Source organism: Epinephelus lanceolatus, chromosome 13 (genome assembly GCF_041903045.1).
Source record: "Epinephelus lanceolatus isolate andai-2023 chromosome 13, ASM4190304v1, whole genome shotgun sequence".
Lineage (NCBI taxonomy): Eukaryota > Metazoa > Chordata > Actinopteri > Perciformes > Serranidae > Epinephelus > Epinephelus lanceolatus.
The window spans coordinates 26,445,023-26,472,430 of NC_135746.1; the positions used below are offsets into that span (position 1 = coordinate 26,445,023).

A 27,408-nucleotide genomic window follows, 5' to 3' on the forward strand; every position below is an offset into this window, starting at 1 on the left:
GTAGGTTGGAGCATGTCAAGTAGCATCCACGTGAATGCCAGGACCCAGGGTTTTGCTAGTGGTTTTAATGTTGCGGCTGATCAGTGTGTATTTCAACTTCTTTAGTTCAAAGACTCAAACTTAGTCTCAGACTTTTTTCAATAACATAATCCTTTTGAAATATTTTTCAGCTGAGTACGCCATGACGAGTGCAGAACAATTTTGGTAGAGACACAATGTAAACGTGAACATGATTACATTTGTTGCGGCAGTTCATGATTACATTGAAAACAGAAATATTGCATATACATTGTGATTTATTGAACTTACATTTAGTCCTGGGCATTATATATCAATATTATACTGATATCGTGACATGAGACTAGATATTGTCTTAGATTTTGAATATTGTAAGTGTTTTCTTGTCCTGGTTTAAAAGGCTGCATCACAAAAAAGTGATGTCATTTTCTAAAATTAAAAGTCTCCTCTAGCTGTTCTTTTATTTGCCCTTAGCCACGTAGTCATTATATCCACATTACTGATGGTTGTTAATCAGAAATCTCAGTGTGTAAATGTTGTGTAAACGTGCCAATAGTCAACCCTGCAGTAACTTATTATACTATAATTATTTTAGGAGTTACACATGGCTGGTATGTTTTCAATTAACAAATTTACAAATCAGTATCAGCCTTAAAAATACAGTACGCTATGTTCCCCTGCCACCACCTTCGTACAAACTGAAATCACAGAACATCCTCATCACATTCACAGTCTGATCTGGATCAAGCTGGTAAAAAACAAAAAAGATGTAGCTTTATTTCTTTTTAATGTGGGAGTTCAAACCGGTAACTCCTCCATATAACTGTCATTCATAAACCAACAGCTCAGCAGGACTGCCTGTATCTGTGCTGGTATTTGGTTTCAACGAGAGATATCTGCTGGCGCTCAGCTGCTTCAAAAGCTGGAACAAAGTGTCCTTACCCCTCTCACTGGAGGCACGATAACGACGTGCAGAACACCATTTCCTTTGTAGCAGCCTTTATCATCATGTCATACCTATTTAAGTAGTACAGTGCATGCTCTGCAGCCCACGGCTCGAGGGAGGAGGAATCTTCCAGTGTAGGAGGAAGTATTCAGGTAGTTTTCATAATGTAGCAATACCACAGTTACTGTGCAAGTAAAAGTACAGAAATAATTATCAGCAAATCACACTTTAAGAAACAAAAGTAGGGCTGGGAGATGTGGAGGAAATAAATAATAAATAATAAATGATATTTTTGACCAAATACATCAATATTGAAACAATATTGTAGGGTTGATTATTGGGTGTTTCACAACATATTTATACAATGAGATTTTTTTATAAATGTATATAAATATATATAAATATAATGACTAAGGCCCTGATCATACGGAAAGCATTTTAGCAGCTGGAGGCGCCTTTTTGTAATTGTTTTTAATAAGAATGAAGCTTTTTCTGCACTCTAAGCTCCTGGTGTTTTTGCCGGAGCGCTCTGAACTCCGTGAGTTGAAAAGACTTAGACTCAGAGCGGAAAAACGCCCCACATCGTCTCTTTTTTCGTCATCTTTTTTCCTATCGTCCAATCGGATGATTTAAGATGGGTGCCTTCTGTGGTGGTCATGACAACAAGTCTGCCAACAAACTGCCCATGAGTCATCCTAAAATATGCCTGGAAACGGCCATCTTCGATGCGAAGCTCCTGGACCAACTGGTGGTACTCCCCATGACCCAATCTCTTTCATGTACCCACACAGATCTCTGTTTCCCTGTGCCCAACAAACTATTAGCTGACAGCCTCTCACCCTCAACCAGAGCTGCAACAAGTACCCTCTGCCTCAACATTTTAGGAACTACATACTAATTTCTGGTAGGAAAAAAAAAGGTAAATACGGCAAAAATAAAAAGGTGCAGCAAGCGTTTTTTTTTCTACTAGTGGCATTCAATTTAAAAAAGAAAAATGCAGTGCGGTGCACCTCGAGTTTTGCAACCTGCAAAGTGCTTTTTGTGTGATCAGGGCCTAAGCGGGTAACCGCAAATGACAGAACAGCTAGAACAATCTAAGTTCAGCAGCCTTTAAAACCAGGGAAACATAACACTTACAATATTACAATATCCAAAATCTATATCTATAGCGATATCTGGTCTCATGTCATGGTATCGATATGACATGCCCAGCCATGTTAAAAAGTAAAAAAAACAACTTATTATTCAGAATGGCCCCTGTCTGGATTATTTTACAATATTATTGTAACTTTCTTCTTAAATAGTGCATCATACTTTTAAGCAACTTCATGTTTTGTATGTAGTTATTTAGTCTGGAAGGTAACTGGTAACAAAAGCTGTCAAATAAATGTAAATGAATAAAAAGGGAAGTATTTCCCTCTGAAATGTTGCAGAAAAATGCAGCTTTTAGCAGTTACAGACGTGCTGAGTATTAGTGTCTTCTTCTTCTTTACAACCACGCTAACAACACTTGTGCTTTATCACCATCTTTTGGATCTTTGCAGCTGCTTTTTTGTAACATATCACGATTTATTCCTAATTATGTGGGGCAAAAATCAAGCGTTTTTTTCTGATAAATACATAGTTGTGTTTGTGTCTTTGTTTGGTAGAGAAGAAGGGAACTGTGTCCAGGGCTTCTCTGAGATATTTGATATGCTGATAGCTGCAACGTCCAGGGTGAGAGAGCTCAAGCTCCAGAGGGAGGAGTACGTCTGCCTCAAGGCCATGATCCTCCTTAACTCCAGTAAGTGAGCGTGTTTGTGTGTGTGTGTGTGTGTGTGTGTGTGTGTGTCGGGGGGGGGCATGCACTTGTAAGGCATCTTATTTACAGTATTTGTCCTCTCTGTGTGTGATACATGTGTAGGTGAGACAAAGACGTGTGTGTGTGTGTGTGTGTGTGTGTGTGTGTGTGTGTGTGTGTGTGTGTGTGTGTGTGTGCTGCTCCAGTACGTGAAACCACAGTCGAGTGTTTGATTGGTGTCTCAGCATGTAATTTTGTGTGTGCGTGAGTCTGCACTCTGCACAGGGTTGGCAAGGGGACCAGCTAAATAACTTACCAGTGCAAACCCTAATGGGAACACCGTGTATAGTTTGAGCCTCGCTCCCATTGGCTTTGCTAAATGCTCGAGCTGACAGACAGTGCCTGTTTTGGGACGAGCGGGGTCAGAGCCTCTCTGGTGAGCAGCTACACTAGGGAGTAATTAACGTCTGGCTAATGTTGCTGTGTCCCTTTTTAATCGCCTCCACCAGCGTAGTCGAACAGGGCTTGTGTTTTTGCACCATCTCTCCCATTCCAGCTTTTTTCTGTTGGACAAGCAAGAAATATCTGAAGCCAACATTTAAACAAAACTGAAAGGTTGAACTCTGTTTGATATTTCACACTGGAAATACAAAAACAAAATGCTTTCACTGGCTGAGCAGTAGTTCACAGCTACGGCTTAATGCTGCTGCTATGTCGAAATGTTTAATATGCAGATAATATTTGTTTCAAAATACATGTTTTGGTGAAAATGAAGGCGCAATATAGCAACTAATCATCATAATAGTCAGAGATGTAAAACATGGGGATGTAAAATTTCCCAATCATACTAGACTTTTTATTGAGGCTGGGGTGTGTGACTTTTACAGCTAAATAAATGTTGATTACATTCAAGCGTTTGCCAGATGAGCTCACACAGTGCTGATGAATAAGCCTTTCGCAGCCAGGAAGACCTCTCTGTATCTCTCATTTCACTAGAGCTCTGGTGTGTGTGGTGATTTTCCCACACAGGCGGAGGCAGAAGTGATGTGTTTTACGTCAACTAGCCAGAGCGAAAGGGAGCAGGAAGAGGGAGGGATTAAGTTATTTATTTTATGTTAGATTTGTTCATTTTTGTTGTCTTTTTTTATTTTTTGTTTTCTCAATGCTTCATCTGTACATGCATAACTCTGATGTTTTCCTTTGATTCTATGTATGTTAACAATTTGAAATGAAGATTACAAAAGGGAGAGACCATAGCAGCAGAGTGGCAGTTAGGAGCAGGCCTGCTGTCAGGGGTGGTCAAAGGGTACAGATGCCCTGGGCCAAAGCCAAAGGGGGGGTCCCATGAAAAGGTCTAGGGTTGATCCTTAAATGGGATCAAGTACAACAATTTACTTACTGAGTTATATCACTGATGATACAAGTTATACACATGATAAATAAATGTCATTTTATCATTAAAACACAACATTCAACATGCTATCTGATATTCCCGAACCCCACAGGTACTATGAAATGGTGCGGTCCATCTGACACAGGCCTGGTGTAGGGTTGTCATGAGAACCGATACTTCGGCACCAAGACGATGCCAACACGCAAAAAAATATGTCTGTACCTGTTTTTGTTGTTTTTTGTTTTTTTTCCCTGGTACCTTAAGTACCGGATACAACTTGGCCCTCAGCGGGCCGTGTCGATTCTTGTTGGAACTGATGGGGGCAGTATATGCACGTCAGTCGGTGCCGAGGACGAGTGCCGAAGAAGAACGCCTGTTCTCCATCGTCTTTGCTAGAAACAATGGCTTTTACAAGTGCGGCTGAAGCCACAACACCTCGGTTTGTCAAAGTCAGTTAGTAAGAGTCGTGTGTGGAGAGGGTGAGGCCTCATTGACACCACAAGCGATGCGTTCGCGTAGCGCTCACGAACGGTCGCTGTTTACTCGCATTTTCATTTTGGAGAGCATGTTAACAGGTTAGAGCATTCACACCGCATCCATTCTACGCACTGCTCAAGTCGCGCTGCTTTCGTGAGCAAGCTCAAAAATAGAAGAGACGCCGATTTTAGGTATTTCAAGTATTCTACAAAAAACACGAGTTTGCGTGTGTTGTGACCTCTCTCGGCCACCGTAGACATCTCCCCCTTGACCGAGCGAGACCTGACAGGCACATGTGTCATGTACTTACCCATTTGTAGTGCTAAATATTAAATCTCCAAGCAGTGGAATAATCACTGGCGCGGGAACCTGTCCACCCTGGGCTTTGGGTCCAAACTCACATGTTCTTTTCTGGGGTTCATTAGAGATTTGCAAACACGGTGCACTACCGCCACCAACTGTTCAGGTGTGGTTTATATTTTGACAGGACAGCAGTGGCTGCTGCGCGACACGTCTGTTCAGTTTGTGTGTGAATACACGTGTGCTGCCGCAATGCTTGTGGACCACTTGCGGTGTAAATGAGGCCTTTTAGAGTTAAAGTTCGAAACAGTTTTAATAAAGTAGTGAATTTAGAAAAACATGAGTTCTGTTTTTTGATTTTTATCGTGGTATCGAATGAGTATCAAGAACCGTGGAAATTCACTGGTATTGGTAACTACTGAAATTCTGGTATCGTGACAGCCTAGGCTGGTGTGCAATGTGCAGAACTCACAAGTGCCGCTAATTTAAAGATGTGAGGCGGACTGAATGACTCACCAAAAATCAGGAGCTCCTAAAAAAAAAAAAAAAAAGTTAGGGTGCAGAGAGAAGAAGAAAATGAAAAGAGCAGAGAGATGATAGACAGATGTGTGGCAAAAAAATGAAAAAGCAGCAGGTATGACAGGTGAAGCTGATGGTGAGAAGTGGGGTCCTGCAAGTCCACCTGCAGACATACATTATGTAATTACTGTCCACTGCCAGAGAAGGGAGACAAAAAACCCCCACTCCAGCTTTAAAGCCAACCCGTCTGCCTCTCTGTGTCCCCAGACATGTGCCTCAGCCCGACGGAGGGCAGCGACGAGCTGCAGAGTCGCTCCAAGCTGCTGCGTCTTCTGGACGCTGTGACGGACGCTCTGGTGTGGGCCATCGCCAAAACGGGCCTCACCTTCCGCCAGCAGTACACCCGCCTCGCCCACCTGCTCATGCTGCTCTCACACATCCGCCATGCCAGGTACGAGACCCCATGTTACAGATGTTTAAACACACTGGTGCAAAAATAAGTGCTCACACGTGACTCCCCATCATCATCTTGACCCTGATGTCTTGTGTAATCAGAAGTCATTACGCTGACTGCTGTGCTACACAAAAACCACCTGCCCTCATTCCTCTCTTCTTCTTCTTCTTCTTTTTTTCTTCTGAACGTGCAGTAACAAAGGCATGGACCACCTCCACTGCATGAAGATGAAGAACATGGTGCCTTTGTACGACCTGTTGCTGGAGATGTTGGATGCTCACATCATGCACAGCTCCCGCCTGCCTCACCGGCCTCCCCAGCAGGAGTCTGGGGACCAGATGGAGGTTCCCGCTCGGCCATTCAGCTCTGGTAGTGGCTAGGGATGGGAATGCTTAAGATTTTATTAATACCAGTGCCATTATTGATTCTGCTTATCTGTCCCTTATCGATTCCCTTATTGATTCCTAAACAGTTTTCTATCTTGGGCTAAAAAGTAGGCCTACATGTTGATATCATAGTTTGGCAACGTGCCAACATCAGAAAAACATGACAGTGATGATAAAGTAATTGATAAGCTCAGAGGCGTACGATTCTGATGGATCGGACAGTTTCTTCTTTTGATTCCCATCCATAGTAGCACCCTTCGAAAACCTGGACTCCCAGCATCATTGGAGGTAACCCGCAGCCGTCCAATCAGAATTAAGATGCAAAGAATTTTCACGGCTTCACACAAAACTACTCCACAAGACGTTTTACTGGAACTTTCTGCTGAATTCTGTGAACTCTCATCAGTGAAGCTTAAGCTTTGAAAAACTGTGCACTTATTCTAGGGGAACTTTTAAAGACGTCACTCTGCAGACAGGCCGAACCTGCCTTATCACCACATATTGAAAACAAGCTGTCGTCATAATTTGGCAGGTAGCACCAGTCCTTGCTTAAATGTTCATGTCCTGTTTTACTGCCTTGATTCTCTTGTGCTGAGCAGCTAATGTCCTGTCAGATCATATTCATATCTGTCCATCTCCTATGTTGGGTTTCTGAAGGTCCAACATCTCACATCTGTGCGCTCCATATGTATCTGGAGCCAGCAGCTGGTTAGCTTAGCATAGAGACCAGAAACAGCTAGCCTAACCCGGTTCACACTACACAATATCAGCCTGGTTCTAATTAATGACAACCAACGCCATGTCTAGGATGCCTCATGACGTTCCAACAGAAGTCTAGCATGTTTGATTTTCTTTTTGTCGTTCACGACTTCTCCCGTCACAGCCGTCACTTTGACCAATAGAAACACAGCTGCTGCCATAACACACACACACACACACACACACACACACACACACACACACACACACACAACTGTAGGGCAACAACACCCCAGCCTTTATGATATTTCCTCTAGGGATGTTACCACGCAGAGTAAAAGGGGGAAATTAGGGCTGGGCGATATGGCTTAAAAATAAAATCTCCGATTTTTTCACACCAAACCCGATTTACGATTTTAATTGATTTTTTTTTTCCTTCTTAAAAACACACTACAATGATTTCCCTTGATTGAATGATTTTCCCTTCTGGGATTTGAACAAAATTTCCCATTAGGGCTAAAGTGCAACAAAACACAAGTCTTGAAACAAGCTTGTAAACAAGATGGCAGGCCCTGCCATTGTAAACAACAGCGAAAATTAAACTTTGCAGCAAGCTTTCTACTGGCTTCAAACAATGTCCCAACTTCCAGGGACCTAATCTCCCAGTTTTGAAAACACAACTAAGAAAACGTTCACTTCTTTGACAGTGATACAGCGCACCTTCAAACTAAAGTAAAATAAACAAATAAAAGTGCTTCCTCTTGAAAAAAATGAGTCCCTTTCTGATAAAACACTTTTTGAAAACATTAACATTTAACATGTCATTACAAAAATAGATCATTTTCCTCATTGGTAAACAAAACCTTCATTAAAGTTCACATGTGCATATAAATAAAAGGTGCCTCTTGTATACGAAGATTATTTTGTATCCCTGAATATGTAAACAAAATCATCAGAAATCTGCATGCATCGCATAGTCAACATCAAATTTTAGAAGATATACAGGACATGAGGTGCTTGCCATGCTGTCTTGGGTCTGCCTCAGGGGTCAGCAGGTAGGTTGCCAGCTCAGTCTCTATTTCCCTCCCTCTGACTGGTGGGGAGATGGCACTGGCATACTCTTCTTGAAGAAGGAAGCTAAAGTCATTTTCTTATTGGGTGGAGGCTGGGCTTCTTGGCGCACCTGCACAGCTGGTCCAGGCTGCTGTGGTGTACTTTTTTCAGCAGGCAGAGACAACAGCTCAGTGACTGCTCTTTTTTTTACTTGTTCCACCTTTCCTGGGTCAATGTAGGTTGTTCGGAACCTGGGGTCCATCAGTGAGGACATGTCTAAGAGTTCATCCGTCACAGGGTTGCTGTATTTGTTCTCAAGGTACAGCAGAATGGTTTTTTTAAATAGTTTTAGTGAGCTCGGTATCTTCTTCCTCTGGCTGTAGGAGACTGGTTTTGAACAAATGGAGCACCAGTTTAATGTAGGAAACGCTAGCATAACCCTCCCCGGACAGGGCGTCAGTAAAGTCTTGGAGTGGTTTGACAGCTTTATTTATTGATTCTAAAACCTCAGTGTCTTGCCATGTGGGCACGAGATGCCGACTTTTCTTGTCTGCGCCCAGGACACGGGCTATGGCCTTCTCCTGTTCCAGAAATGTCTCTATCATTTTTGTCGTGAACCCCATCTGGTAGGGGACTCCGTTATTAGCTGATGAGGGGGTAGACCAAGCTCAGCCTGTACTTCACCCATCTCTCTTCTTTTTTCCCAGCTATAGGAAAAGGCAGCAACAGCCTTTTTACAAACCCCAACGGCACGCTCGATCCGTGGGTCCTTCACACCATTCTCTGTATAATAAATAAATAAAGAAAACACAAACGAAACAATTTTTACTGTGGCATTAAATACTGTAAAAATAGAAATGATTATTAGTCTGTATAGTTGTATATTGTGTGTGGTGTTTTCATTGCTAGTTTGACTAATTTAAGACGTTAACTGTTTAATTGAAAAGGAGGTAATTTAAAGTCTGTAGCAGCATTTGACCACTAGAAGGCAGTGTGTACCCATGTAACGGGCCCAGAGGCAGTGCGAAGTGGACTGAACATTTGTCAAATGTGCAGTAGTACAGCTAGCTGCCTTCTGCATATTGTGTTTAATTATTACACTGATGTTTTCTGTTTAATGATGGCAGCCTCTGTAATGTTTAACTTGTTGATATAAAGGTTAGGTGACTGATAATGTAATACCTCATTACATCATTGGGAATTTATTACATTTTTGTGTCGACCATTTTTTCCACATCACTTGAATGCATCATTGCCCATTAGACTCTTACCTATAGCGTTGTGCAGTCTATGTCCAAAGCATTGGAGGTTGGGCCACTCATTGTCTTTGAGAGCTTTGATTATGTTGGTGCCACTGTCTGTCGTCATACAGATGAGTCGCTCTTCAGGAAGTTTCCAGGAGCTCAGAGCATCCTTTAGCCCCTGGGCAATTATTTCACCTTTGTGGTCATCGGGGAAATAAGCCGTTTGGAGGCAGGCACTTCGCAGATCCCAGTTGTTGTTGATAAAATGCACAGTCAAGCTCATGTAGGGCTGCATTGTTCAGCTGGACCATAGGTCTGTTGTGGTGGAGTAAAACGACACCTCTTCCAGCTCTCTAGCGATCCTTTCCCGTGTGCAGTTGTACAGGTGAGGCAGGGCAACTCCGGCAAAATACTTGCGGCTTGGTAGCACATACCTGGGGTCGAAAGTTTTTAGCATATGGATAAACCCCGGCTTTTCCACTGTGTAAATGGGAACCACGTCCTTAGCAATATGCAACGCGACTGCATCAGTAATGGCTTTCCACTGGGTCCCATTCTTATCATATGGGATACACTGTGAAAATGAATCCACTAATTTAGTCTGTTTTTTAGCGGGTGTTTGTGGGCTGCCGCTGCTGTCTTGTGCAGCTCGCAGAGAGCAACATTCCTCCCACTCGGCTGCGTGCCGCTGCTTGAGGTGCTGGAATAAATTTGTCGTACTGCTACCTTTGGTTGCAACAGCTTTCAGACAGATTTTGCAGCGGGATGGGTTTGTTTGATGTCGGACACATTAAAACCAAACCAGTTCCAAATAACTGACGACACCGGGCCTTTTTTGGGGATGAGCGCTTCTCCGCTTGCTGCACTGCAGCGCACTCTGACCTACGGGAGCAAAGGGGAGCGCCAGCGGTGTAAGTTAAAGAAAAAAGAGGAAAAAAGCCGATTTTCATTAATGATAAATCGTCTTTAACTACAAATTCGAATTAATCGATAAAATCGATTTATCGCCCAGCCCTAGGGGAAATGATGGTGTGAAACAGCAGAGGCACTTTGTCAACCCGCTGAGTTAACGTTACTGTCATTAGCATCAAGCTAGCAAACAATGTTACGTCTTCGTAATAGAGATGGACATAAAGTAAGGAAATGAAATAACAGTGGCTTTTACTCACCACAGCTGCAGAGGCTCCCAGCATCATTTGAAACAGACTACATTATAGACGGTCCGTTATCTTAATATTTTTATTTTGTATCCGCTACCATTGCCTTGATAACGTGAATGCATGGCGCAGTCATTTCAAACTCAACGCTTCCTGTATCTGTTTCAAATTAAAAGCCCCTTATAACCTCGGCTGAGAGAATCCCTCCATTTTTAAAAAAAAATCTTTTATTGTGAAACATTTGCAGGAACTTGTTGTGGAGGATTCACTGACATGTATGTTTGCATACGGTACTTCAAATGTAGCTCCTGCCATCTGCTGGCGCTTTTACATTACTAGAGCAACATTTCTGGCATGTGAACAGACACAGTGACTAAAATGATAGTAATTAAAAAAATAGGACAAGAATAACCTGACGACATCACACATGTAGTGAAAGACGTGTGTCGTGTCTGTCGGCCAAGTCACAGCACGATTTTATGACTCCACAATCGCGTAATGTAAATGATGCAATGTGACTAATGCAACAGACAGAAATGTCGTGTAGTGTGAACCGGGCATAAGGGTCCCCAAAGCTTCATGGGGCATTGTGAGGGTGTAAGAACACTTTTTTTTATTTAAAATAAACAGTAGGCCTTCATCTGAGCATTTCATTAATTTTGGTTTAAAAAACTAAGTGAAGTTGATTTTTTTTATATTTAAGATCATTAGTCAAGATTTAATCTTAAAACAAACACCTCACAGGATAAGAACACAGTAAAGACCCAACACAAGCACACAAAGCTGTCACTCTCTGCTAAACAGCCTTGTCCTGCATCAGAAAAGTACTCAATTAAACAACCTAAGAGCTAGTAGAACAAGGACCACACATCAGGGGAAAGAAAATACTGAATTAAAAAAAAAAAAGTCTATCATCAGTAATCTGCTTAAAATGCATCCAAATCTCTCATTTTACACAAACGTCTTGCAGTTATTGTGTTCACTGTATACACAGTTAATCAGTTGTCTGTACTGTTATTGTTATGCATTGAATATGATATGAAATATGTCATATAGTCAGAGATCATTAGTTTACTCAATGACAGAAAAGAGGTCTCTTAAAGAAAAAGGTTGGGAACCACTACACTAGAGGGCTCTTTACAGCACACACACACTCAGACCTGAGAGTATTCTTCAGTTGTCCTTGTACAGTCCTGGATTTATTGTCAAAAACTTTTCACTTGTTTTCTGAGAAGAATCACAACCACTGTTGCTCTTAAGACAACACTACACTCCTGCCAAGTTTTGCTTGAAGAAAATCCAAAATTATTTTTGTACATGTATGTTGTTGTGAGCGCTGAGAGCTGAAAGCTCTAGAAAGTAAAAATTAAGCCAAGATTTCTCCAGCCTGAACTGCCTCCAGACTCAAGCTCTGTACTTAACGTGCAGTCATGAGATTTCATTATAGTATCAATCTTCTCATCCACATAATCATAGCTCCCAAATTAACCCATTCCTTTACATGTTTAGGGGTTTTAAATGTAACTTCACTCCTTAAACATCTGAGCTGTGTTGGGTCAGAGAGCAATGGCCTCCTCACTGACCAAAGCATGTGCTGTACCTTTTGTCAAAAGTATATCTATATATTCGTTTCTTCATCAGGAGTTTATGCAAAATGAAAAAAAAAACAATGCCTTGAGTCAACAGTTAAGACAATCAGTGTTTACTACCAGAACATTCGGAGCATAAATCCACTGTTTGTTATAAATAAAGCATTATATTATTACATTCTGTACATACACGTCATCCTGCTAACTCTACAGTGTTTCAACAGTGCACTTGGAGCCATTCACACGCTCACAGTCTACAAAAGAAAGGCATCTAAAAAAATATGGATATACATCTGTGTGTATGAAACTGCCATGACTTTGTACGGTTGGCTTTATAAAGATAACATTCAAATTTAACCAGTGTCCTTTGTTGTAAAAAATAAACTTCAGTCCAACGTAAAAACAGATCAAGCATGCTTTTTGTTTTCTGGTTCGAGTCAGACAACATGAAAGGTCAACAGTTCATAAAACGATTATTTACATTTGAACTGACAGAAGCCGAGCAGCGACTTGTTCAGTGAAAGAAAATACTGTGATGTCATCTTTGTTTCCACCTCATGGAAGATGTTCGCAGGCCTCTGCATCAGCTCCTTCCTGCCACTGCTACAGTATGTATGCTGCTTTACCTCCACGTGTCAACACGTCCCATCTGCTGTGCCTCCTCAAAGGAAGAGCTCCAACAGACTCTTGTGGACGGTGTTCAGATCTCTGCATCATTAAACTACAACATCTGCACTTTTGTTTACATTTTTTCTGGCTGATTCAAAATAAATATATTAAAAACAGAAATACATTTTCTGCACTTTGGACTTTTTTTCTTTTAGAAGACAGTTGCTTCATCGTTTTACATGTTTGTTATAAAGGTGGCCTGTGTTTCTCACTGTGTTCTCAGTCTCTTTTTTTCACATCCCAAATACATCAGGTGGGTGGTGGGCCGTTGGTATAGTGTAATGTGGGGTAGAAGGACCAGGCGTAGTTGTTGGTCGCAGCACAGCCGGGCTCGCTGTCTGACAGCGGTATCAGACAGGGGAGGAGCAGGAGGAACAGCAGGAGGAGCTGGAGGGGGAAGGCAGCACGGAGCACCCGGTAGAAGAATGAACGAGGCGGAGACAATTCCCTCCTCTGTCTGCACGACACACAAGACCCATGGATAAAGTTTATTATAGAACGTACATGCACTGTAAGCAATCAAAAAAACTTTTCATCTACAAATAATGAAAAGAAATACCATGGAACAGGACTGTGTTATTAAAAGTGCAAGCACTGATGTCTCTGTGTACCTTTGAGAAGACGAACTGTTCTTTGGCTCTGCAGAGGCGCTTTGGCCTTGAGCTTCTGATGCAGACTCACAATCCTGTATTGAAGACAAAGACATGGTGAGGTTTGTGACTTTAAATATTATATGTTTAAGAATTTTTGATGACAAACGACAAACTATACTATGACTTTTTCATGACGTTTTAGACGACAAACTATACTATGACTTTTTCATGACGTTTTGGACGTCATACTATGACAATTTTATGAGGTTTTGGACGTAATACTATACTATGACTTTTTTTTTTATGATATTTTGGACGTCATCCTGTACTATGACTTTTTTATGACATTTTAGAAGGCATGCTATACTGTGCCTTTTTTATGATATTTTGGACGACATACTATACTATGACTTTTTTTTATGATATTTTGGAGGTCATACTATACTATGACATTTTTATGACGTTTTGGACGTAATACTATACTATGACTTTTTTATGACATTTTAGAAGGCATGCTATACTGTGCCTTTTTTATGATATTTTGGACGACATACTATACTATGACTTTTTTTTATGATATTTTGGAGGTCATACTATACTATGACATTTTTATGACGTTTTGGACGTAATACTATACTGTGACTTTTTTTTATGATATTTTGGACGTCATCCTATACTATGACTTTTTTGTGACATTTTAGAAGACATACTATACTATGCCTTTTTTTATGATATTTTGGATGACATTACTATACTATGACATTTTTATGATATTTTGGACGTCATACTATACTATGACTATTTTATGACGTTTTGGACGTCATACTATACTATGACTTTTTCATGATGTTTTGGACGTAATACTATACTATGACTTTCTTATGACATTTTGGACGTAATACTCTACTCTGACTTTTATGATATTTTGGACGTCATACTATACTATGACTTTTTCATGACATTTTGGACGTCATACTATACTATAACATTTTTATGACGTTTTGGACGTAATACTATACTCTGACTTTTATGATATTTTGGACGACATACTATACTATGACTATTTTATGATATTTTGGACGTCATCCTATACTATGACATTTTTATGACGTTTTGGACGTAATACTATACTATGACTTTCTTATGACGTTTTGGACGTCATACTATACTATGACTTTTTTTTTATGATATTTTGGACGTCATCCTATACTATGACTTTTTTATGACATTTTAGAAGGCATGCTATACTATGCCTTTTTTTATGATATTTTGGACGACATACTATACTATGACTTTTTTTTATGATATTTTGGACGTCATACTTTACTATGACTATTTTATGACGTTTTGGACGTCATACTATACTATGACTTTTTCATGACGTTTTGGACGTCATACTATACTATGACATTCTTATGACATTTTGGACGTAATACTATACTGTGACTTTTTTTTATGATATTTTGGACGTCATACTTTACTATGACTATTTTATGACATTTTGGACGTAATACTACACTATGACTATTTTATGACATTTTGGACGTCATACAATACTATGACTTTTTCATGACGTTTTGGACGTCATACTATACTATGACATTTTTATGACGTTTTGGACGTAATACTATACTATGACATTTTTATGACATTTTGGACATAATACTATACTGTGACTATTTTATGATATTTTGGACGTCATACTATACTATGACTATTTTATGACGTTTTGGACGTAATACTATACTATGACTTTCTTATGACATTTTGGACGTAATACTCTACTCTGACTTTTATGATATTTTGGACGTCATACTATACTATGACTTTTTCATGATATTTTGGACGTCATCCTATACTATGACTTTTTTATGACATTTTAGAAGGCATGCTATACTATGCCTTTTTTTATGATATTTTGGACGACATACTATACTATGACTTTTTTTTATGATATTTTGGACGTCATACTTTACTATGACTATTTTATGACATTTTGGACGTAATACTATACTATGACTATTTTATGACATTTTGGACGTCATACTATACTATGACTTTTTCATGACGTTTTGGACGTCATACTATACTATGACATTTTTATGACGTTTTGGACGTAATACTATACTATGACATTTTTATGACATTTTGGACATAATACTATACTGTGACTATTTTATGATATTTTGGACGTCATACTATACTATGACTATTTTATGACGTTTTGGACGTAATACTATACTATGACTTTCTTATGACATTTTGGACATAATACTCTACTCTGACTTTTATGATATTTTGGACGTCATACTATACTATGACTTTTTCATGATATTTTGGACGTCATTCTATACTATGACTTTTTTATGACATTTTAGAAGGCATGCTATACTATGCCTTTTTTTATGATATTTTGGACGACATGCTATACTATGACTTTTTTTATGATATTTTGGATGTCATCCTATACTATGACTTTTTTATGACATTTTAGAAGGCATGCTATACTATGCCTTTTTTTATGATATTTTGGACGACATGCTATACTCTGACTTTTATGATATTTTGGACGTCATACTATACTATGACTTTTTTATGACATTTTAGACGTCATACTATACTATGACTTTTTTATGACATTTTAGAAGGCATGCTATACTATGCCTTTTTTTATGATATTTTGGACGACATGCTATACTATGACTTTTTTTATGATATTTTGGACGTCATACTTTACTATGACTATTTTATGACGTTTTGGACGTCATACTATACTATGACATTTTTATGACGTTTTGGACGTAATACTATACTATGACATTTTTATGACATTTTGGACATAATACTATACTATGACTATTTTATGATATTTTGGACGTCATCCTATACTATGACTTTTTATGACATTTTAGACGTCATACTATACTATGCCTTTTTTTATGATATTTTGGACGTCATACTATACTATACGATTCTTTTACTACATACAATACTATTACTTTGACATTTTTATTACATACTACATTACATTATATATAGGTATTATTTGACAGTATGTTTAACAACGTGACTAGCTAGCTACCCTGTTGTGTCACTGTCCCCAAGTCAATATCAAGATTTTTATGATTAAGTGATACATCTTGTGCAATGCTTATGTGTTCTGCAATGGGTTGGGAGATGATCACTGATGTGATACAAGTTTCATTAAGTTTAGAGGGGCAGTGTACTTCTTGCAGCTTGTGTGTTACAGTCTCCATCCTGAAGTTTTCAGAGGATTAGGCATTGAAGGACTTAACTGTTCGAAATAAACTGTAATCAGTGGCTCTCAGAGACCCTGTTGCTATGGTTACTCAATACAGATGCAGGCTGATCATAATTATGTAGCCAGTGCATTCATTTAGAACAGTAAACAGACAGTTTCAGTGAAACTACTGAAAAGGGGTCCATTATCCAGAATTAATAGACACCCTACAGCCAATCAGAATCGAGTGTTCACCAAGACCATGGTATAACGGAGAATAAACAACAACAGTTAAAATAAATGTAGTGATTTTAGTAACCATCTTATTTGAAATCCATAATGTCTATTAAATCAAAACATCAGGAGAGCTGACAGAAAGAACACTTTATGCTCACCAGACGCTGTTGCAGGGTGCCGAGGTCCTGGTCCACCCGCCTCAGCAGCGACTTCAGTTTGCCACCTGTCACATGTAGTTTCTCCTGGGCCTCAATGCTCTCCTCGGCCTCGTCCTCAGGCTGCAGCTGAGACCACAGAGCCTGCAGGGAGGCCTGCTGAGTTTGTCTGCCCTGCAGCTCCTCCTGCAGATCCTACAAACAACAAACACAAGAGATGGTGACAGTGTAGCTAGCAAGGAAATAAATGCTTGACAAAACATGATTATCTGCTCACTGTGAGTGTGCTGTGGTGTTGTCGCAGGGCTTGGACAGGTGTGTCTGGGTCACTGATGTCCACTGCATAGAGTCTGCTCTCTCCATGGGCCAGCCACAGCAGCAGAGAATGAAGGGTTTCATGAAACTCCTGAGTGGAGAAGGGTAAAAGCAGTGGGGAAAGATGCATTTAGGTTTTTTACTTTAGTAAATGTAGCAATACTACAGTGTAAAAGTGTCGCCTTTATTGTTGTCTTACGCATAGTACAGAACACCAGTGATGGCAGTAGTAGTAATAGTCTGTTAGGAATAGGTATTTCCTCTCACCTGGCAGCGCATCAGTGTCTTCCTCAGACTGGTGTCCCACTGCTGGAGGCCTGTACATGCTCGGCTCCAGTCTCGGTTCATACCGGCCAGCCTCTCCTGCAGCTCTGGAGCTTCCTGTGCTCGCAGGTTGGCAGACAGCATGATGGACTTATAGTGGGTGAACTTCTTCTGCATCTCCTGCAAGAAAATATCCATGAATATAAACACAAAAGCTGAACACTTATCATCAGGTCTGATGTATTTGGTCTTAAATCTTTACCTTTACTGCTACGGCTCTGGCTGCCATGTCCTCAATGCTGGCTGCTGGGTCAGACTGCTGGAGGCGCTCCAGCTCTGGGATAGTGTTTCCTAACCAGGAAGTGATCTCGTCGAGGTCAGATGTGAGCTGTCGGGGCTCCTGAGGGTGCTGGTCGCTCCTGGATTGAGCCTGGAGCAGCTCCCAGCGTTCAATCACACCTGAAAGCACAAACATTTACTGATGTAGAGGTTTGTATTTTTGTCACATGGTGCTACAAGAAACTCCGTTATTAAATATTACAGACAGGGATGTATCCTGTAGATGCATATATCCTAACTTACAGCTGGTCAGACAGAAATAAAAAAAACAGCAGCATTACAGAAGGATTTAAATCAAAACACTACAAATAATCTTCAGTGTATTTTTGTTCTATGGCCCTGCTCTCAGATGTTTTTAAAAACTGTTGTGGTTGTTGCATTTGGATGTTGGATGGTCTGCCCTTAATTATGCATAATGTTAAGCCTTAAATAAATGTAAGCGTGTGAGTTACATAAAAATTCAGTTCCAATACAGTTGTCGTGAATGTTGAATTTAGCCTTAAAGACCAGATATTATTTGTACCAGGCTGTAAATATGTTTATTACTGCTGTAAAGTTGGGCATTTTAACATGAAGGTCTGTAGGAATTGACTCATTCTTTGAGCCAGCCTCAAGTGGCCATTAGAGGAACTGCAGTTTTTGGAACTTGCACACTGGTTTTATGTTTCAGCCCCGGAGACTGCCACTTGGTCACTCACCTGACTGTTGGTCTGAGGCAGTCAGACCTGTCAGACCGAGCTCCTCTGGCTGCTCCTCATCATCCAGGATCAGTGAGACTCTTTTAATGTCCTTGATGCTGCTGCTGCACTGAGACATGAGACGCAACTGGAGACAAAACACACTTTAGTTAGCACTGACAGCTGGAGATGCAAACAGGCTGAAACACATCTGTATGAAATCTATCATTAAAAAAAAATTTCATGATTTCATCCCACATCCCATCGATTGACTGATATTAGTTTACTTCACGTACATAGCCCTGCTTCAGAGGGGTGCTGGTGAGGGTGGGTGGAGCCTGAGTGTGACCCTCTGAGTCGAGCTGCAGAGACTGTGTTTCTGGGTCTCCCTGTGATTGCCATCTAGGAGAATCGTGTACGGCCAAAGACCTGCTTGAAACTAAAACACAAACAGAAAAGCAAAGCATTAATGCACAACACCCTGACTGATAATAAATCGTTACTTGGTCATTAAGAGAAAATGTTACATGCAGGTCGTAGGGTTGTGAATGTTCCCTGGTGAAAGTTTTGAATTTGGCAAGAAATATTAGACATTTGAGCATTTCTCAGGGGAAGCATGCAGATACTGGAAGAATATTTACGGTGATCAGTGATGAGAACTTCCAAGTTGCAAAACCTCATTTACAATACTGAATTCCAAAGCCAAGTGAAAATATCACCCAAGCATAAATCACAACAAGCCCCTGGAAATTTAAGAGTGTGTTATCTGTGTGGTAGCATTTACTTAATACCGTATTTCATGTGTTGGAGTAGAAGGAGTGAGTTTTGAGACAGTGAAAACTTTTAAAGATGCAGATGATGTTCTGATACTTTAAAAATGACTGAACAAATTGTGGTGAAAAAGGCAATATTAAAGGTATACTATGCAGGATTTTACTCAAAAGATGTTTAGACTCATACAGAAATAATCTCTCTCAATCATCACTTTCGAACCACTAGAAGTGCGTGGCAGTGAATTTATCTGCAGAGACTCTGCCCTTTGCCTGTATTGTCTTATTTTCTTCTTATTTTGCTACGTTCGCAACATTCCTGGGCGTATAGCCCCCAGCCAATCGCAGCGTGCAGGTGAGGTCGGACTACAGAAACGTAGGTAATCTAGAGGAAGCTATGAAAATCGTGGACACACTACGGAAAGCATAGTGAGGGGGAACGCCAAGCATACAAAGCTCGTTCCAAAACGTGTGTGAATTTAGGGATAGAGTTAGCCTGTTTTCTGTTGGACAGCTAGGTGCTTGCAGTTAGCTTAGTTAGCTTGCTAAACTATTAGCTTTTCCAGTACAACAAATGTAGCATTCATACAAAAGTAGACTAGCTTGCAGTGTACGTACAAGCACTGTAGGGAGGAGGGACTATGTTTAAATGTAACATCAACTGACAATTCCTACATTTTATACCTTTAAGACACAGTGTGAAATTCAGAGGCCAGTGACGGTGGCTGATCAAGGGTCTTATTAAGGGTCATCATACATAGAAATTGATGGAGGAGTAGACAAACAAAAGATGGTCAAACACAGTTTAGGAAGATAAAGGACAGGACATTGGAAGAGAATGAAAGGTCATGAGGAAGAGACGTTGGTGTGAGGAGAGACAGTCGTAAAGAAACATGCACATTCTGTGGATAAAAATGAAATAAATGAAAAAAGATCCAGCCTCACAAAGGCAGATAAAAACAGTCTTGATCCCTAAAAAATGAATAATATTGAATGACATGTTATTTATGCAGCCACTGTTTAAATTATCTGTCCAGCTAGTGACACGTTAGACCAAAAATCAGACCAGTGTTATGAGTACAGTGCTATTAAAATTCATTTTTTGCAAGACCCCAAACTACTTAAATTATAAAATCTATCCAGGGCTTTGACATTTAGAGAGTCCTGATCTTTACCCTGCCCATTAGCCAGTGAGTGTCCTTTTTAAAATTCAGACCACAGCAAGTCTAAGCCAGAGAATACCCATTAAACAAAAATGTGTCAGAGAAAGGAAAAGGTAGAAAGTGTTTCTGTTGGCGCTGAAGGATTTTCCAAACCACAACCATGGGAGGCAAAGTATCAGAGCAGCAGCAACAATAGTACAAGCAAACAGATGCAAAGTGATACACGAGCTGCTGGAAGACATGTGCTGGAAACTTATTTCACCGTGAAGAGCCCCAAGTGGATTTATTAAGCAGAAGGTGAAGATGTTCTTTTGCCTACCCAGTGAGGAGGCTAGTAGGGCCTCCGGGGCCTCGACAAACTCCTCCTGGCTCTCAGACAACTCCACCTCTGCGAGGAGAGAGGGGTCAGACTACAGCTGTCTATGACTGTGTGTGTGTGTGTGTGTGTGTGTGTGAAATACATGTTAGATCTTAGAAATCCTATTAAACCTGATGTTTATCATATCAACTTTGGCATAGCTACCAGCAACACTTCTTAAAGTAATCCTTTTCCACTGCAGGAGCTTCTCCAGTAACCCAGGAACACATTCAGGGGCTCAAGAGCTTTACTAGACTTTAACTGGAACATAATCTAAATTTCATGCCAAGGCTCCTGGGTGTCAAACAGTCCTTGGCTTTCTTGTGTTTCCAGTCTCTTAGCCTTTAAAACCAGGAAAAGACAACACTCCATGACAAAATCTCGTCTCAGATTGTGATATTGATATTGATAAACTGACCAACTCTACTTAGAGCAATAAAAGCGTGTGCACCCTTTGCTGTGTCTTTAAACGATATGCCCTTTTGTAAACATACCTGATAATGCGCTGAAGTAAGTTCTGTCATCCTCGTGTTCGTCTTCCTCCTCCTCGTCATCCTCATGTGACGATGACCCTCCCACGTCTCCGGTGTGGTCCCACTCCAGGGGCAGGGAGTCCACGCTCACCGGTGTCTCCCTTCCTGAACCCTCTAACGGAGAGGCCAGCAGGTGGATGGGCGTAGCTGGGAGGCTTCCTTGGGTCCGCCCAAGCCATGGTCGGCCAATCAGCTCCAAGCTCGACTCCAAGGACAAGGCGGTGGCAGAGAGCTCTGGCTCTTCTTTAATCGCCTAAATAAATAACAGGTATTCAGCCAGATGTGTGAACCATAAAGTTTGTCTGTAATTCACTTGATCTGCAAAGCTAGCTTAAAATAGAGTCACAAATGGACCACATAAAAATCAGTGAAAGAGAATAGGAAAAGTACTGTATGTGGTGTGAATGTGTGTGCTCCAGCTCACCGAGGGCTGGCTGAGGCGCTGGTGGAAGCGGACCAGTCTGCCGAAGACCTCCTGGCAGTAGGAGTGCAGCTCCTCCAGCTCGTCCTCGATCAGCGCTGCATCCTGCGGTGAGCTCTTCTGGATCAGACCCTCTCCAAACACTATCAGCCCGTCAATGCGCTCTGTGTTCAGGGTGATCTCCTTCTGGAAGCTCTGAAGGAAATGGGTTGGATGAACAGAGACAGAGTCAAGAAAATTAAAACAATGTTTCAGAAAACCAAAAGAAACCAAACATGACTGCTGCTGGTATCTGTTGTGGGGCTGTGGTAAATGAAGTCAAGGGAAATCGTCTTGACAAATGACCATGACTTCTAATGGCTGCAAGATGTGAGCACCTCAGACAACTACATGAGGAAATATTTCTTTTCCATTTGACATGAAGGTTGTAATAGATCATTTCTTGTCAAAAAGATATTTTTGTGTCTTGTTTGTGTCTTGTGCAGTGGCTCTAAGACTGTATCCGTCTGTGTGGTCACAGTAACTCCTCACATTGAGCTGCTGGATCTTGTGATGGACGTCACTCTCTGAAAAGTGTTCAACGTTGGTGAGCTGCAGGTCCAGCTCAGTCAGCCACACCAGCATGCTCTCCCTCGTGCCTTCAAACTCCTCCCTCTGGCTGGTAAAATACTGAGAGAGAGAAGAAATCCTTCAAAAGTCACACACTAGAAAACACAGTGACATGTAAATGAACAATAATTTCACTACTTTAGCTGTACTGTACCTTGAGTCTACGGAGGATGGCGGCCACTCTGCGGTGCAGGGTGTCCCAGCGCCGGTTGCCTTCATGGACCATGGCTTTGAGCTGGCTGGCTCGGTCAGTGCGGTTCTCCCTGGCCAGGCGGCGGTACTGGTTATTGACCAGTTCCAGCTGGGTGAGCCGCTCATGAACCTGCCGCTGGAAACCCTAAAAAAACAGCGGAAGATATGATGAACCATAGATGTAGAGTATTAAGAAGGAACAATGGCTCAAAATATTATTCAAAACATTTGCCACCAACTTTGAAAATCAATTAATCATTCATTTTTCTTGGAAAAAAATACTTGTGGCCTGGTTTCTTTTTTTCTTAGTCATTTTTAAAACAGATTTTTCCCCCCTAACTTAACAGACACCAGAAAGAACAATGTGGAAAAACAATATCAGTGACATTCCTTGGGTCATAGAGAAAAAGTGGGTATTAAATTTATTTTTTTGGCAGTGGAAAATGGCTTCCTGACACTTTGACAGTAGTTTTGGCCGTGCAATGCCAAAAAGACAAACACCCCACAAGTCCAGCAACAAGTCAGTAATTTAAAATCAGTGAATATTATCACATGAAATTTAATACCAAACAATATTTCACTCTGGGAAAACAAACGAGCAAACAAAACCACTGGTACTTCAAGTCTGTTCCATCTGCCGACCCCACAACTGACCTCGAACTTCTTGAGCTCCTCCTTGGCGACGGTATAAAGGACGTCTGCAGAGTTGGGGTTGGCAGCGGTGTGCTCGGCCATCTTGAGCCAATCCTCGAACCGCGAGTAGTCATCGAGGAACTTGCACCAGAGTCTCCAAGTCTCCTCGATCCTAAAAGGAGACACATGCTGGAGTTACAGTCATTCTGTGACACTGATAAAGGCTTTTATCACTAACCATCTGAAATCACCTGAGTTTTGGAAATGTGAGGCATTAAATAAAAGTTCTTAATCAATATGTATCATCTTAATTTAAAAGATTAACTTGATTGGAAAATAACTAAATGGACTGGGATTCTTGACTGCAAGGTGATAAAGTAAACCTCATCTGACTGATTCATACATGGTGAAAAGTATCACGACACCATAGAAAGTGTGAGTGTGTGTGTGTGTGTGTGTGTGTGTGTGTGTTCTACTTCCTACCTGAGCCTCCTGTCCAGGGCCATGGCACAGATGGCCCTCCAGCGCTGATCCAGGCTGCGGCTCGTTTCCTGCAGGGAGTCGCTCTCCACCTCAGTGCCGCCAGCAGCGTCTTCGTCCCGCAGCAAAACGTCGCACAGACTGAGCACTGACGCTACGCCCTCCGTGTGCTGCTCAATGTCCCTCTGCAGCTCCTGGACAGACACATGGACGGGCATGAAGACAGACATCGCATCAGTCCGTACCAGTAAACCATGTGTTGAACATCAGTCCACAGACGTACAGATGGAGGACAGGGGCTCACTGGATGAGACCACCCACTCCCAAAATTAAACAAAGGACAGATATGAATTATTAATCATAAAGAGAGACAAAGGGTGAGAGGGAGGGACAGTAAGGCAGGGAACAAAAACAAAAGTGTGAGAAGATACAGAAACAGAAGAATAAAAAATCAAACTAAACAAAAAAGAAATTTAAAAAAAGAGGGCCTCTAATTGAAAGTAGAGTTGAAACACAAAACTCCAAACTAGGTTTAAACCACTGCTGGACTGGCTTACATAACAGTGTGTGTGTTTTTATGTACCTGCTGCTCAGCCAGCCTCCTCTGGATCTCCTGGTGGTGACACACGCTGTAGGTGATGGGTCTGGACAGCTCGGCCTCGATGCGAGAAAGCCATGAGCGGAGGTTACTCATGTTTTTATCCAGCTGCTGCACAGCCACCAGAGTCTCCTTCAGCTTCTTCACCCTGAACACACACACACACACACACACACACACACACAGCAAAACACGCAATGAACTGTATGATCAAAATTTCACATTTAGTGGTCCATATTCAAGCAGTCATGACTGTTTGAGATGTCCAACCCTTTCAGCTTGTGACCCTTCAAATGAAGTCATCTCTGCTTGTGTATGTGCATATGTTTATAGGTTATGATTGAGTTAGTAACAAAGTGATCACCTGGCTAGATTTAAAAGCCTTAAGATGTCAATTTGCCAGTAATCCACAAGAAAAAATACCAAAGCAAATATTAGAGGAATATCTGAATACCCACCAGGTCCACTGATCCTTTGTGATTGGCAGGTTTTTTTTCCAAACATATGGAAATTAAAAAACAAGATAAGCTAGTCGCTAAGTCTTGTACTATGAAGCATCTCCTTTTTTTGTACTGTATGTGGTCCCTGACACATAAATGTAATTTTAAAAAATTAAAGGAAAGACAAGAATGACTGATGGAAAAACAAGAGAGAAAGACAAAGAGAAAAATAAGGAAAAAGGAAGAAAGAAAGACAGAATTGACTTTAATTTTTTAAATATTATATACTTTATTAATCCCAAAGGGGGAAATTCAATCTTTTCACTCTGTTGTCATTAACACACAGACCTGAAATACACACACACACACACACACACACACGCACAAACAGGACTACATGCACTAAATGGAGAGATGTCAGAGTGAGGGGGCTGCCAATGGACAGGCGCCCCGAGCGGTTGCGGGGTTCGGTGCCTTGCTCAAGGGCACCTCCGCAGTGCCCAGGAGGTGAACTGGCACCTCTCCAGCTACCAGTCCACGCTCCATATTTTTTGGTCTGGGTGGGGACTTGAGCCGGCGACCCTCCGGTTCCCAAGCCAAGTCCCTATGGACTGAGCTACTGCCGGAAGAAAGAAAGAAAGACAAACAAAGACAAAGACAAAAAGATAAAAAGATAAAAGACAGACAATAAAAGAAAAAAAGGGGGAAAAATTCAGACAGAAAGAAACAAAATAAGAAAGAAAGAAAGAAAGAAAGAAAGAAAGAAAAAGAATGAAAGGAAGACATACAGAGGGAAAGAAACAGAAAGGAAGACAAAGATAGGAAGAAAGACAGACAGACAGAAAGAAAGAAAGATAAAAAAGAAAGACAAATAAAAAAGACGGACAGACAGAAAAGAAAAAAGACGAGAAAAAAGACAGAGAAAGAGAGAAATAAAGATAAAAAAGAAAGACAGACAAAAAAGAAGAAAGAAAGACAGACAGACAGACAGAAAAGAAAAAAGACAAGAGAAAAAGACAGAAAGAAAAAAGACAGAGACAGAAAGAAAGAAAGAAAGAAAGAACAAACTAACCTACTACATACTCAGGTATCTTACAGTTGAATTTCCAAAGTCACCATGGCAACTGAACCCTTTGTGTGCATGCGCACACACACACACACACACACACACAGCGCTCCACACTGACTGGTGTCATGGCAACGCTGGGGACAATAAAAGCTCTCTCTGAGGCCTAAAAGCCTGAAGTGTGCCCTGTTTGGGAGTTTGAGTTAATTTCCCCATTTGATCCTTCCTGTGCTGTCGAGGTCCAGCAGCGAGACGCTCTCCACCAAAACAATGCGCACTGTAAACAGCTGTGAGAGGAAGTGGCAGTCTGAAGAAGGCACGAGAGGGTCCCAACACATGCAGGATACTGGGGCCACTGCATGTATGAGAGCTCTTTCAGATCTGATAGGGATATTTATCATTTTGGATGGTTTTTACTTCTTCTGAGTAGAGAGTTACTGCACATATTTTATTAAATGAAAAAAAGTGATTCCTTAAAAATAATGGATTGAAAAATGATGCATTCGTGGCAAAACTTTTGTGTTGGAAAATCCATTTGACTGCGAGCCAAGCTCTAGTTAAAGTTCAGGACTAAGTTGGACTAGTTTGTGCGTGTACTTAACGCAGCTTTATGTTTATGGCCGTGTAATGAAGACACAAAAGAGTCAGTGTAAATTCTGCCCAGAAAATACCCTTCCTCTCTGCAGATACAACCGTCCCTGTCAACTAAATTGTCTCTGTCTCTCTTTCACTCCCTCTCTACCTCTGACAACCTAACAAAGGCCAGCAGCTTCATGCCGAGGCCCAACAAAGACACAAAGCCCGGTCAGGGGTCCTCGCAGAGGAGAGGAAGAGGGACAAGGGGAGAATGGACGGGGAGAAAAAAACAGAGCAGAAAAGAGCCAGAGGATAAGTGAGGATATATGGTTGGTATTAACAAAGTACGGCTGACCGCAGGAGGGCTCGGAGTTACTCAGACACTAAATTCTGCTCACGTTACTGTACATGTGCTTTTTAAAAATCTATCACTTTACTTGTACTTACATAATTATGCTGCTTGATTAATAGACTGCATCTGATTGGTTGTTGCTAGCTGCTAAAGGCACAAAGACTTCAAAGATGCTGAGTGTGGAAGCACTCAAATTTGACTCTAGCAGTTTCAAGTTTTAAGAAAAATGTAGTCAAATGTAATGTAAGAAAATGAAGGGTTATTTTCCCTACTTGTAAAAAAGTCCAGCTTCTTAAAGTTTTTAAATCTCTAAAGCACCTCTATACAGAAATAACATGTAAAAGGTCAAGAATTCAGGGCTTAAACATTCAACAATGTTGCCCGCATGGGATCAAGCCCTCTGAAATCTAAAGGGGACCTCAGCGATTAACGCATGCCGACAGACAAAGCCCCTCCCACTAACCCCAGACTCAAATAAGTGGGGGAGTCAGTGTGGACACGGGGAAATATGGTACTGTCTGAGATGTATGCACAGCTTTTTTTGTGGTGGGGGTGGATGTGCAGGTCTGTGTCTCCGGCTCTTCTACAGGACTGTCCATCTGTCTGACAGGGGGGTGTCAGGGGCAGTAACAGTTAACCATGACAGGGGCTTAACCTACAGACTGTACATTAGAAGACATGTATTGCTGACAGCTGTAGAGCACGACTAACA

General features: G+C 41.1%; 2 protein-coding genes and 1 pseudogene across 13 annotated transcripts in view; 1 reads left to right on the forward strand and 2 right to left on the reverse strand.

Moving 5' to 3' along the window:
- esr2a (estrogen receptor 2a) overlaps positions 1 to 11,299 on the forward strand; it is a 32,749-nt gene extending 21,450 nt beyond the window's left edge. For both annotated transcript variants that reach the window (XM_033648865.2, XM_078173928.1), the window contains exons 7-9: positions 2,614 to 2,747; positions 5,701 to 5,884; positions 6,081 to 11,299. In XM_033648865.2, the coding sequence (XP_033504756.1) occupies positions 2,614 to 2,747; positions 5,701 to 5,884; positions 6,081 to 6,267 (505 nt within the window). In that variant the 3' untranslated portion in view covers positions 6,268 to 11,299. The remainder of the gene's footprint in view (positions 1 to 2,613; positions 2,748 to 5,700; positions 5,885 to 6,080) is intronic.
- LOC144466589 (E3 SUMO-protein ligase ZBED1-like) lies at positions 8,048 to 9,564 on the reverse strand (annotated as a pseudogene).
- An 813-nt stretch (positions 11,300 to 12,112) lies between the features above and the next one.
- syne2a (spectrin repeat containing, nuclear envelope 2a) overlaps positions 12,113 to 27,408 on the reverse strand; it is a 108,689-nt gene continuing 93,393 nt past the window's right edge. For 10 of the 11 annotated variants that reach the window (XM_078173918.1, XM_078173925.1, XM_078173919.1 and 7 more), the window contains 16 exons: positions 24,248 to 24,410; positions 23,668 to 23,858; positions 23,206 to 23,356; positions 22,514 to 22,696; positions 22,282 to 22,419; positions 21,754 to 21,945; positions 21,291 to 21,582; positions 20,758 to 20,826; positions 18,802 to 18,944; positions 18,527 to 18,653; positions 17,752 to 17,948; positions 17,493 to 17,669; positions 17,188 to 17,316; positions 16,914 to 17,105; positions 13,296 to 13,369; positions 12,113 to 13,141 (listed from right to left, as the gene is read on the reverse strand). In XM_078173918.1, the coding sequence (XP_078030044.1) occupies positions 12,934 to 13,141; positions 13,296 to 13,369; positions 16,914 to 17,105; positions 17,188 to 17,316; positions 17,493 to 17,669; positions 17,752 to 17,948; positions 18,527 to 18,653; positions 18,802 to 18,944; positions 20,758 to 20,826; positions 21,291 to 21,582; positions 21,754 to 21,945; positions 22,282 to 22,419; positions 22,514 to 22,696; positions 23,206 to 23,356; positions 23,668 to 23,858; positions 24,248 to 24,410 (2,626 nt within the window). In that variant the 3' untranslated portion in view covers positions 12,113 to 12,933. The remainder of the gene's footprint in view (positions 13,142 to 13,295; positions 13,370 to 16,913; positions 17,106 to 17,187; positions 17,317 to 17,492; positions 17,670 to 17,751; positions 17,949 to 18,526; positions 18,654 to 18,801; positions 18,945 to 20,757; positions 20,827 to 21,290; positions 21,583 to 21,753; positions 21,946 to 22,281; positions 22,420 to 22,513; positions 22,697 to 23,205; positions 23,357 to 23,667; positions 23,859 to 24,247; positions 24,411 to 27,408) is intronic. The other variant, XM_078173920.1, reaches the window with a different exon arrangement.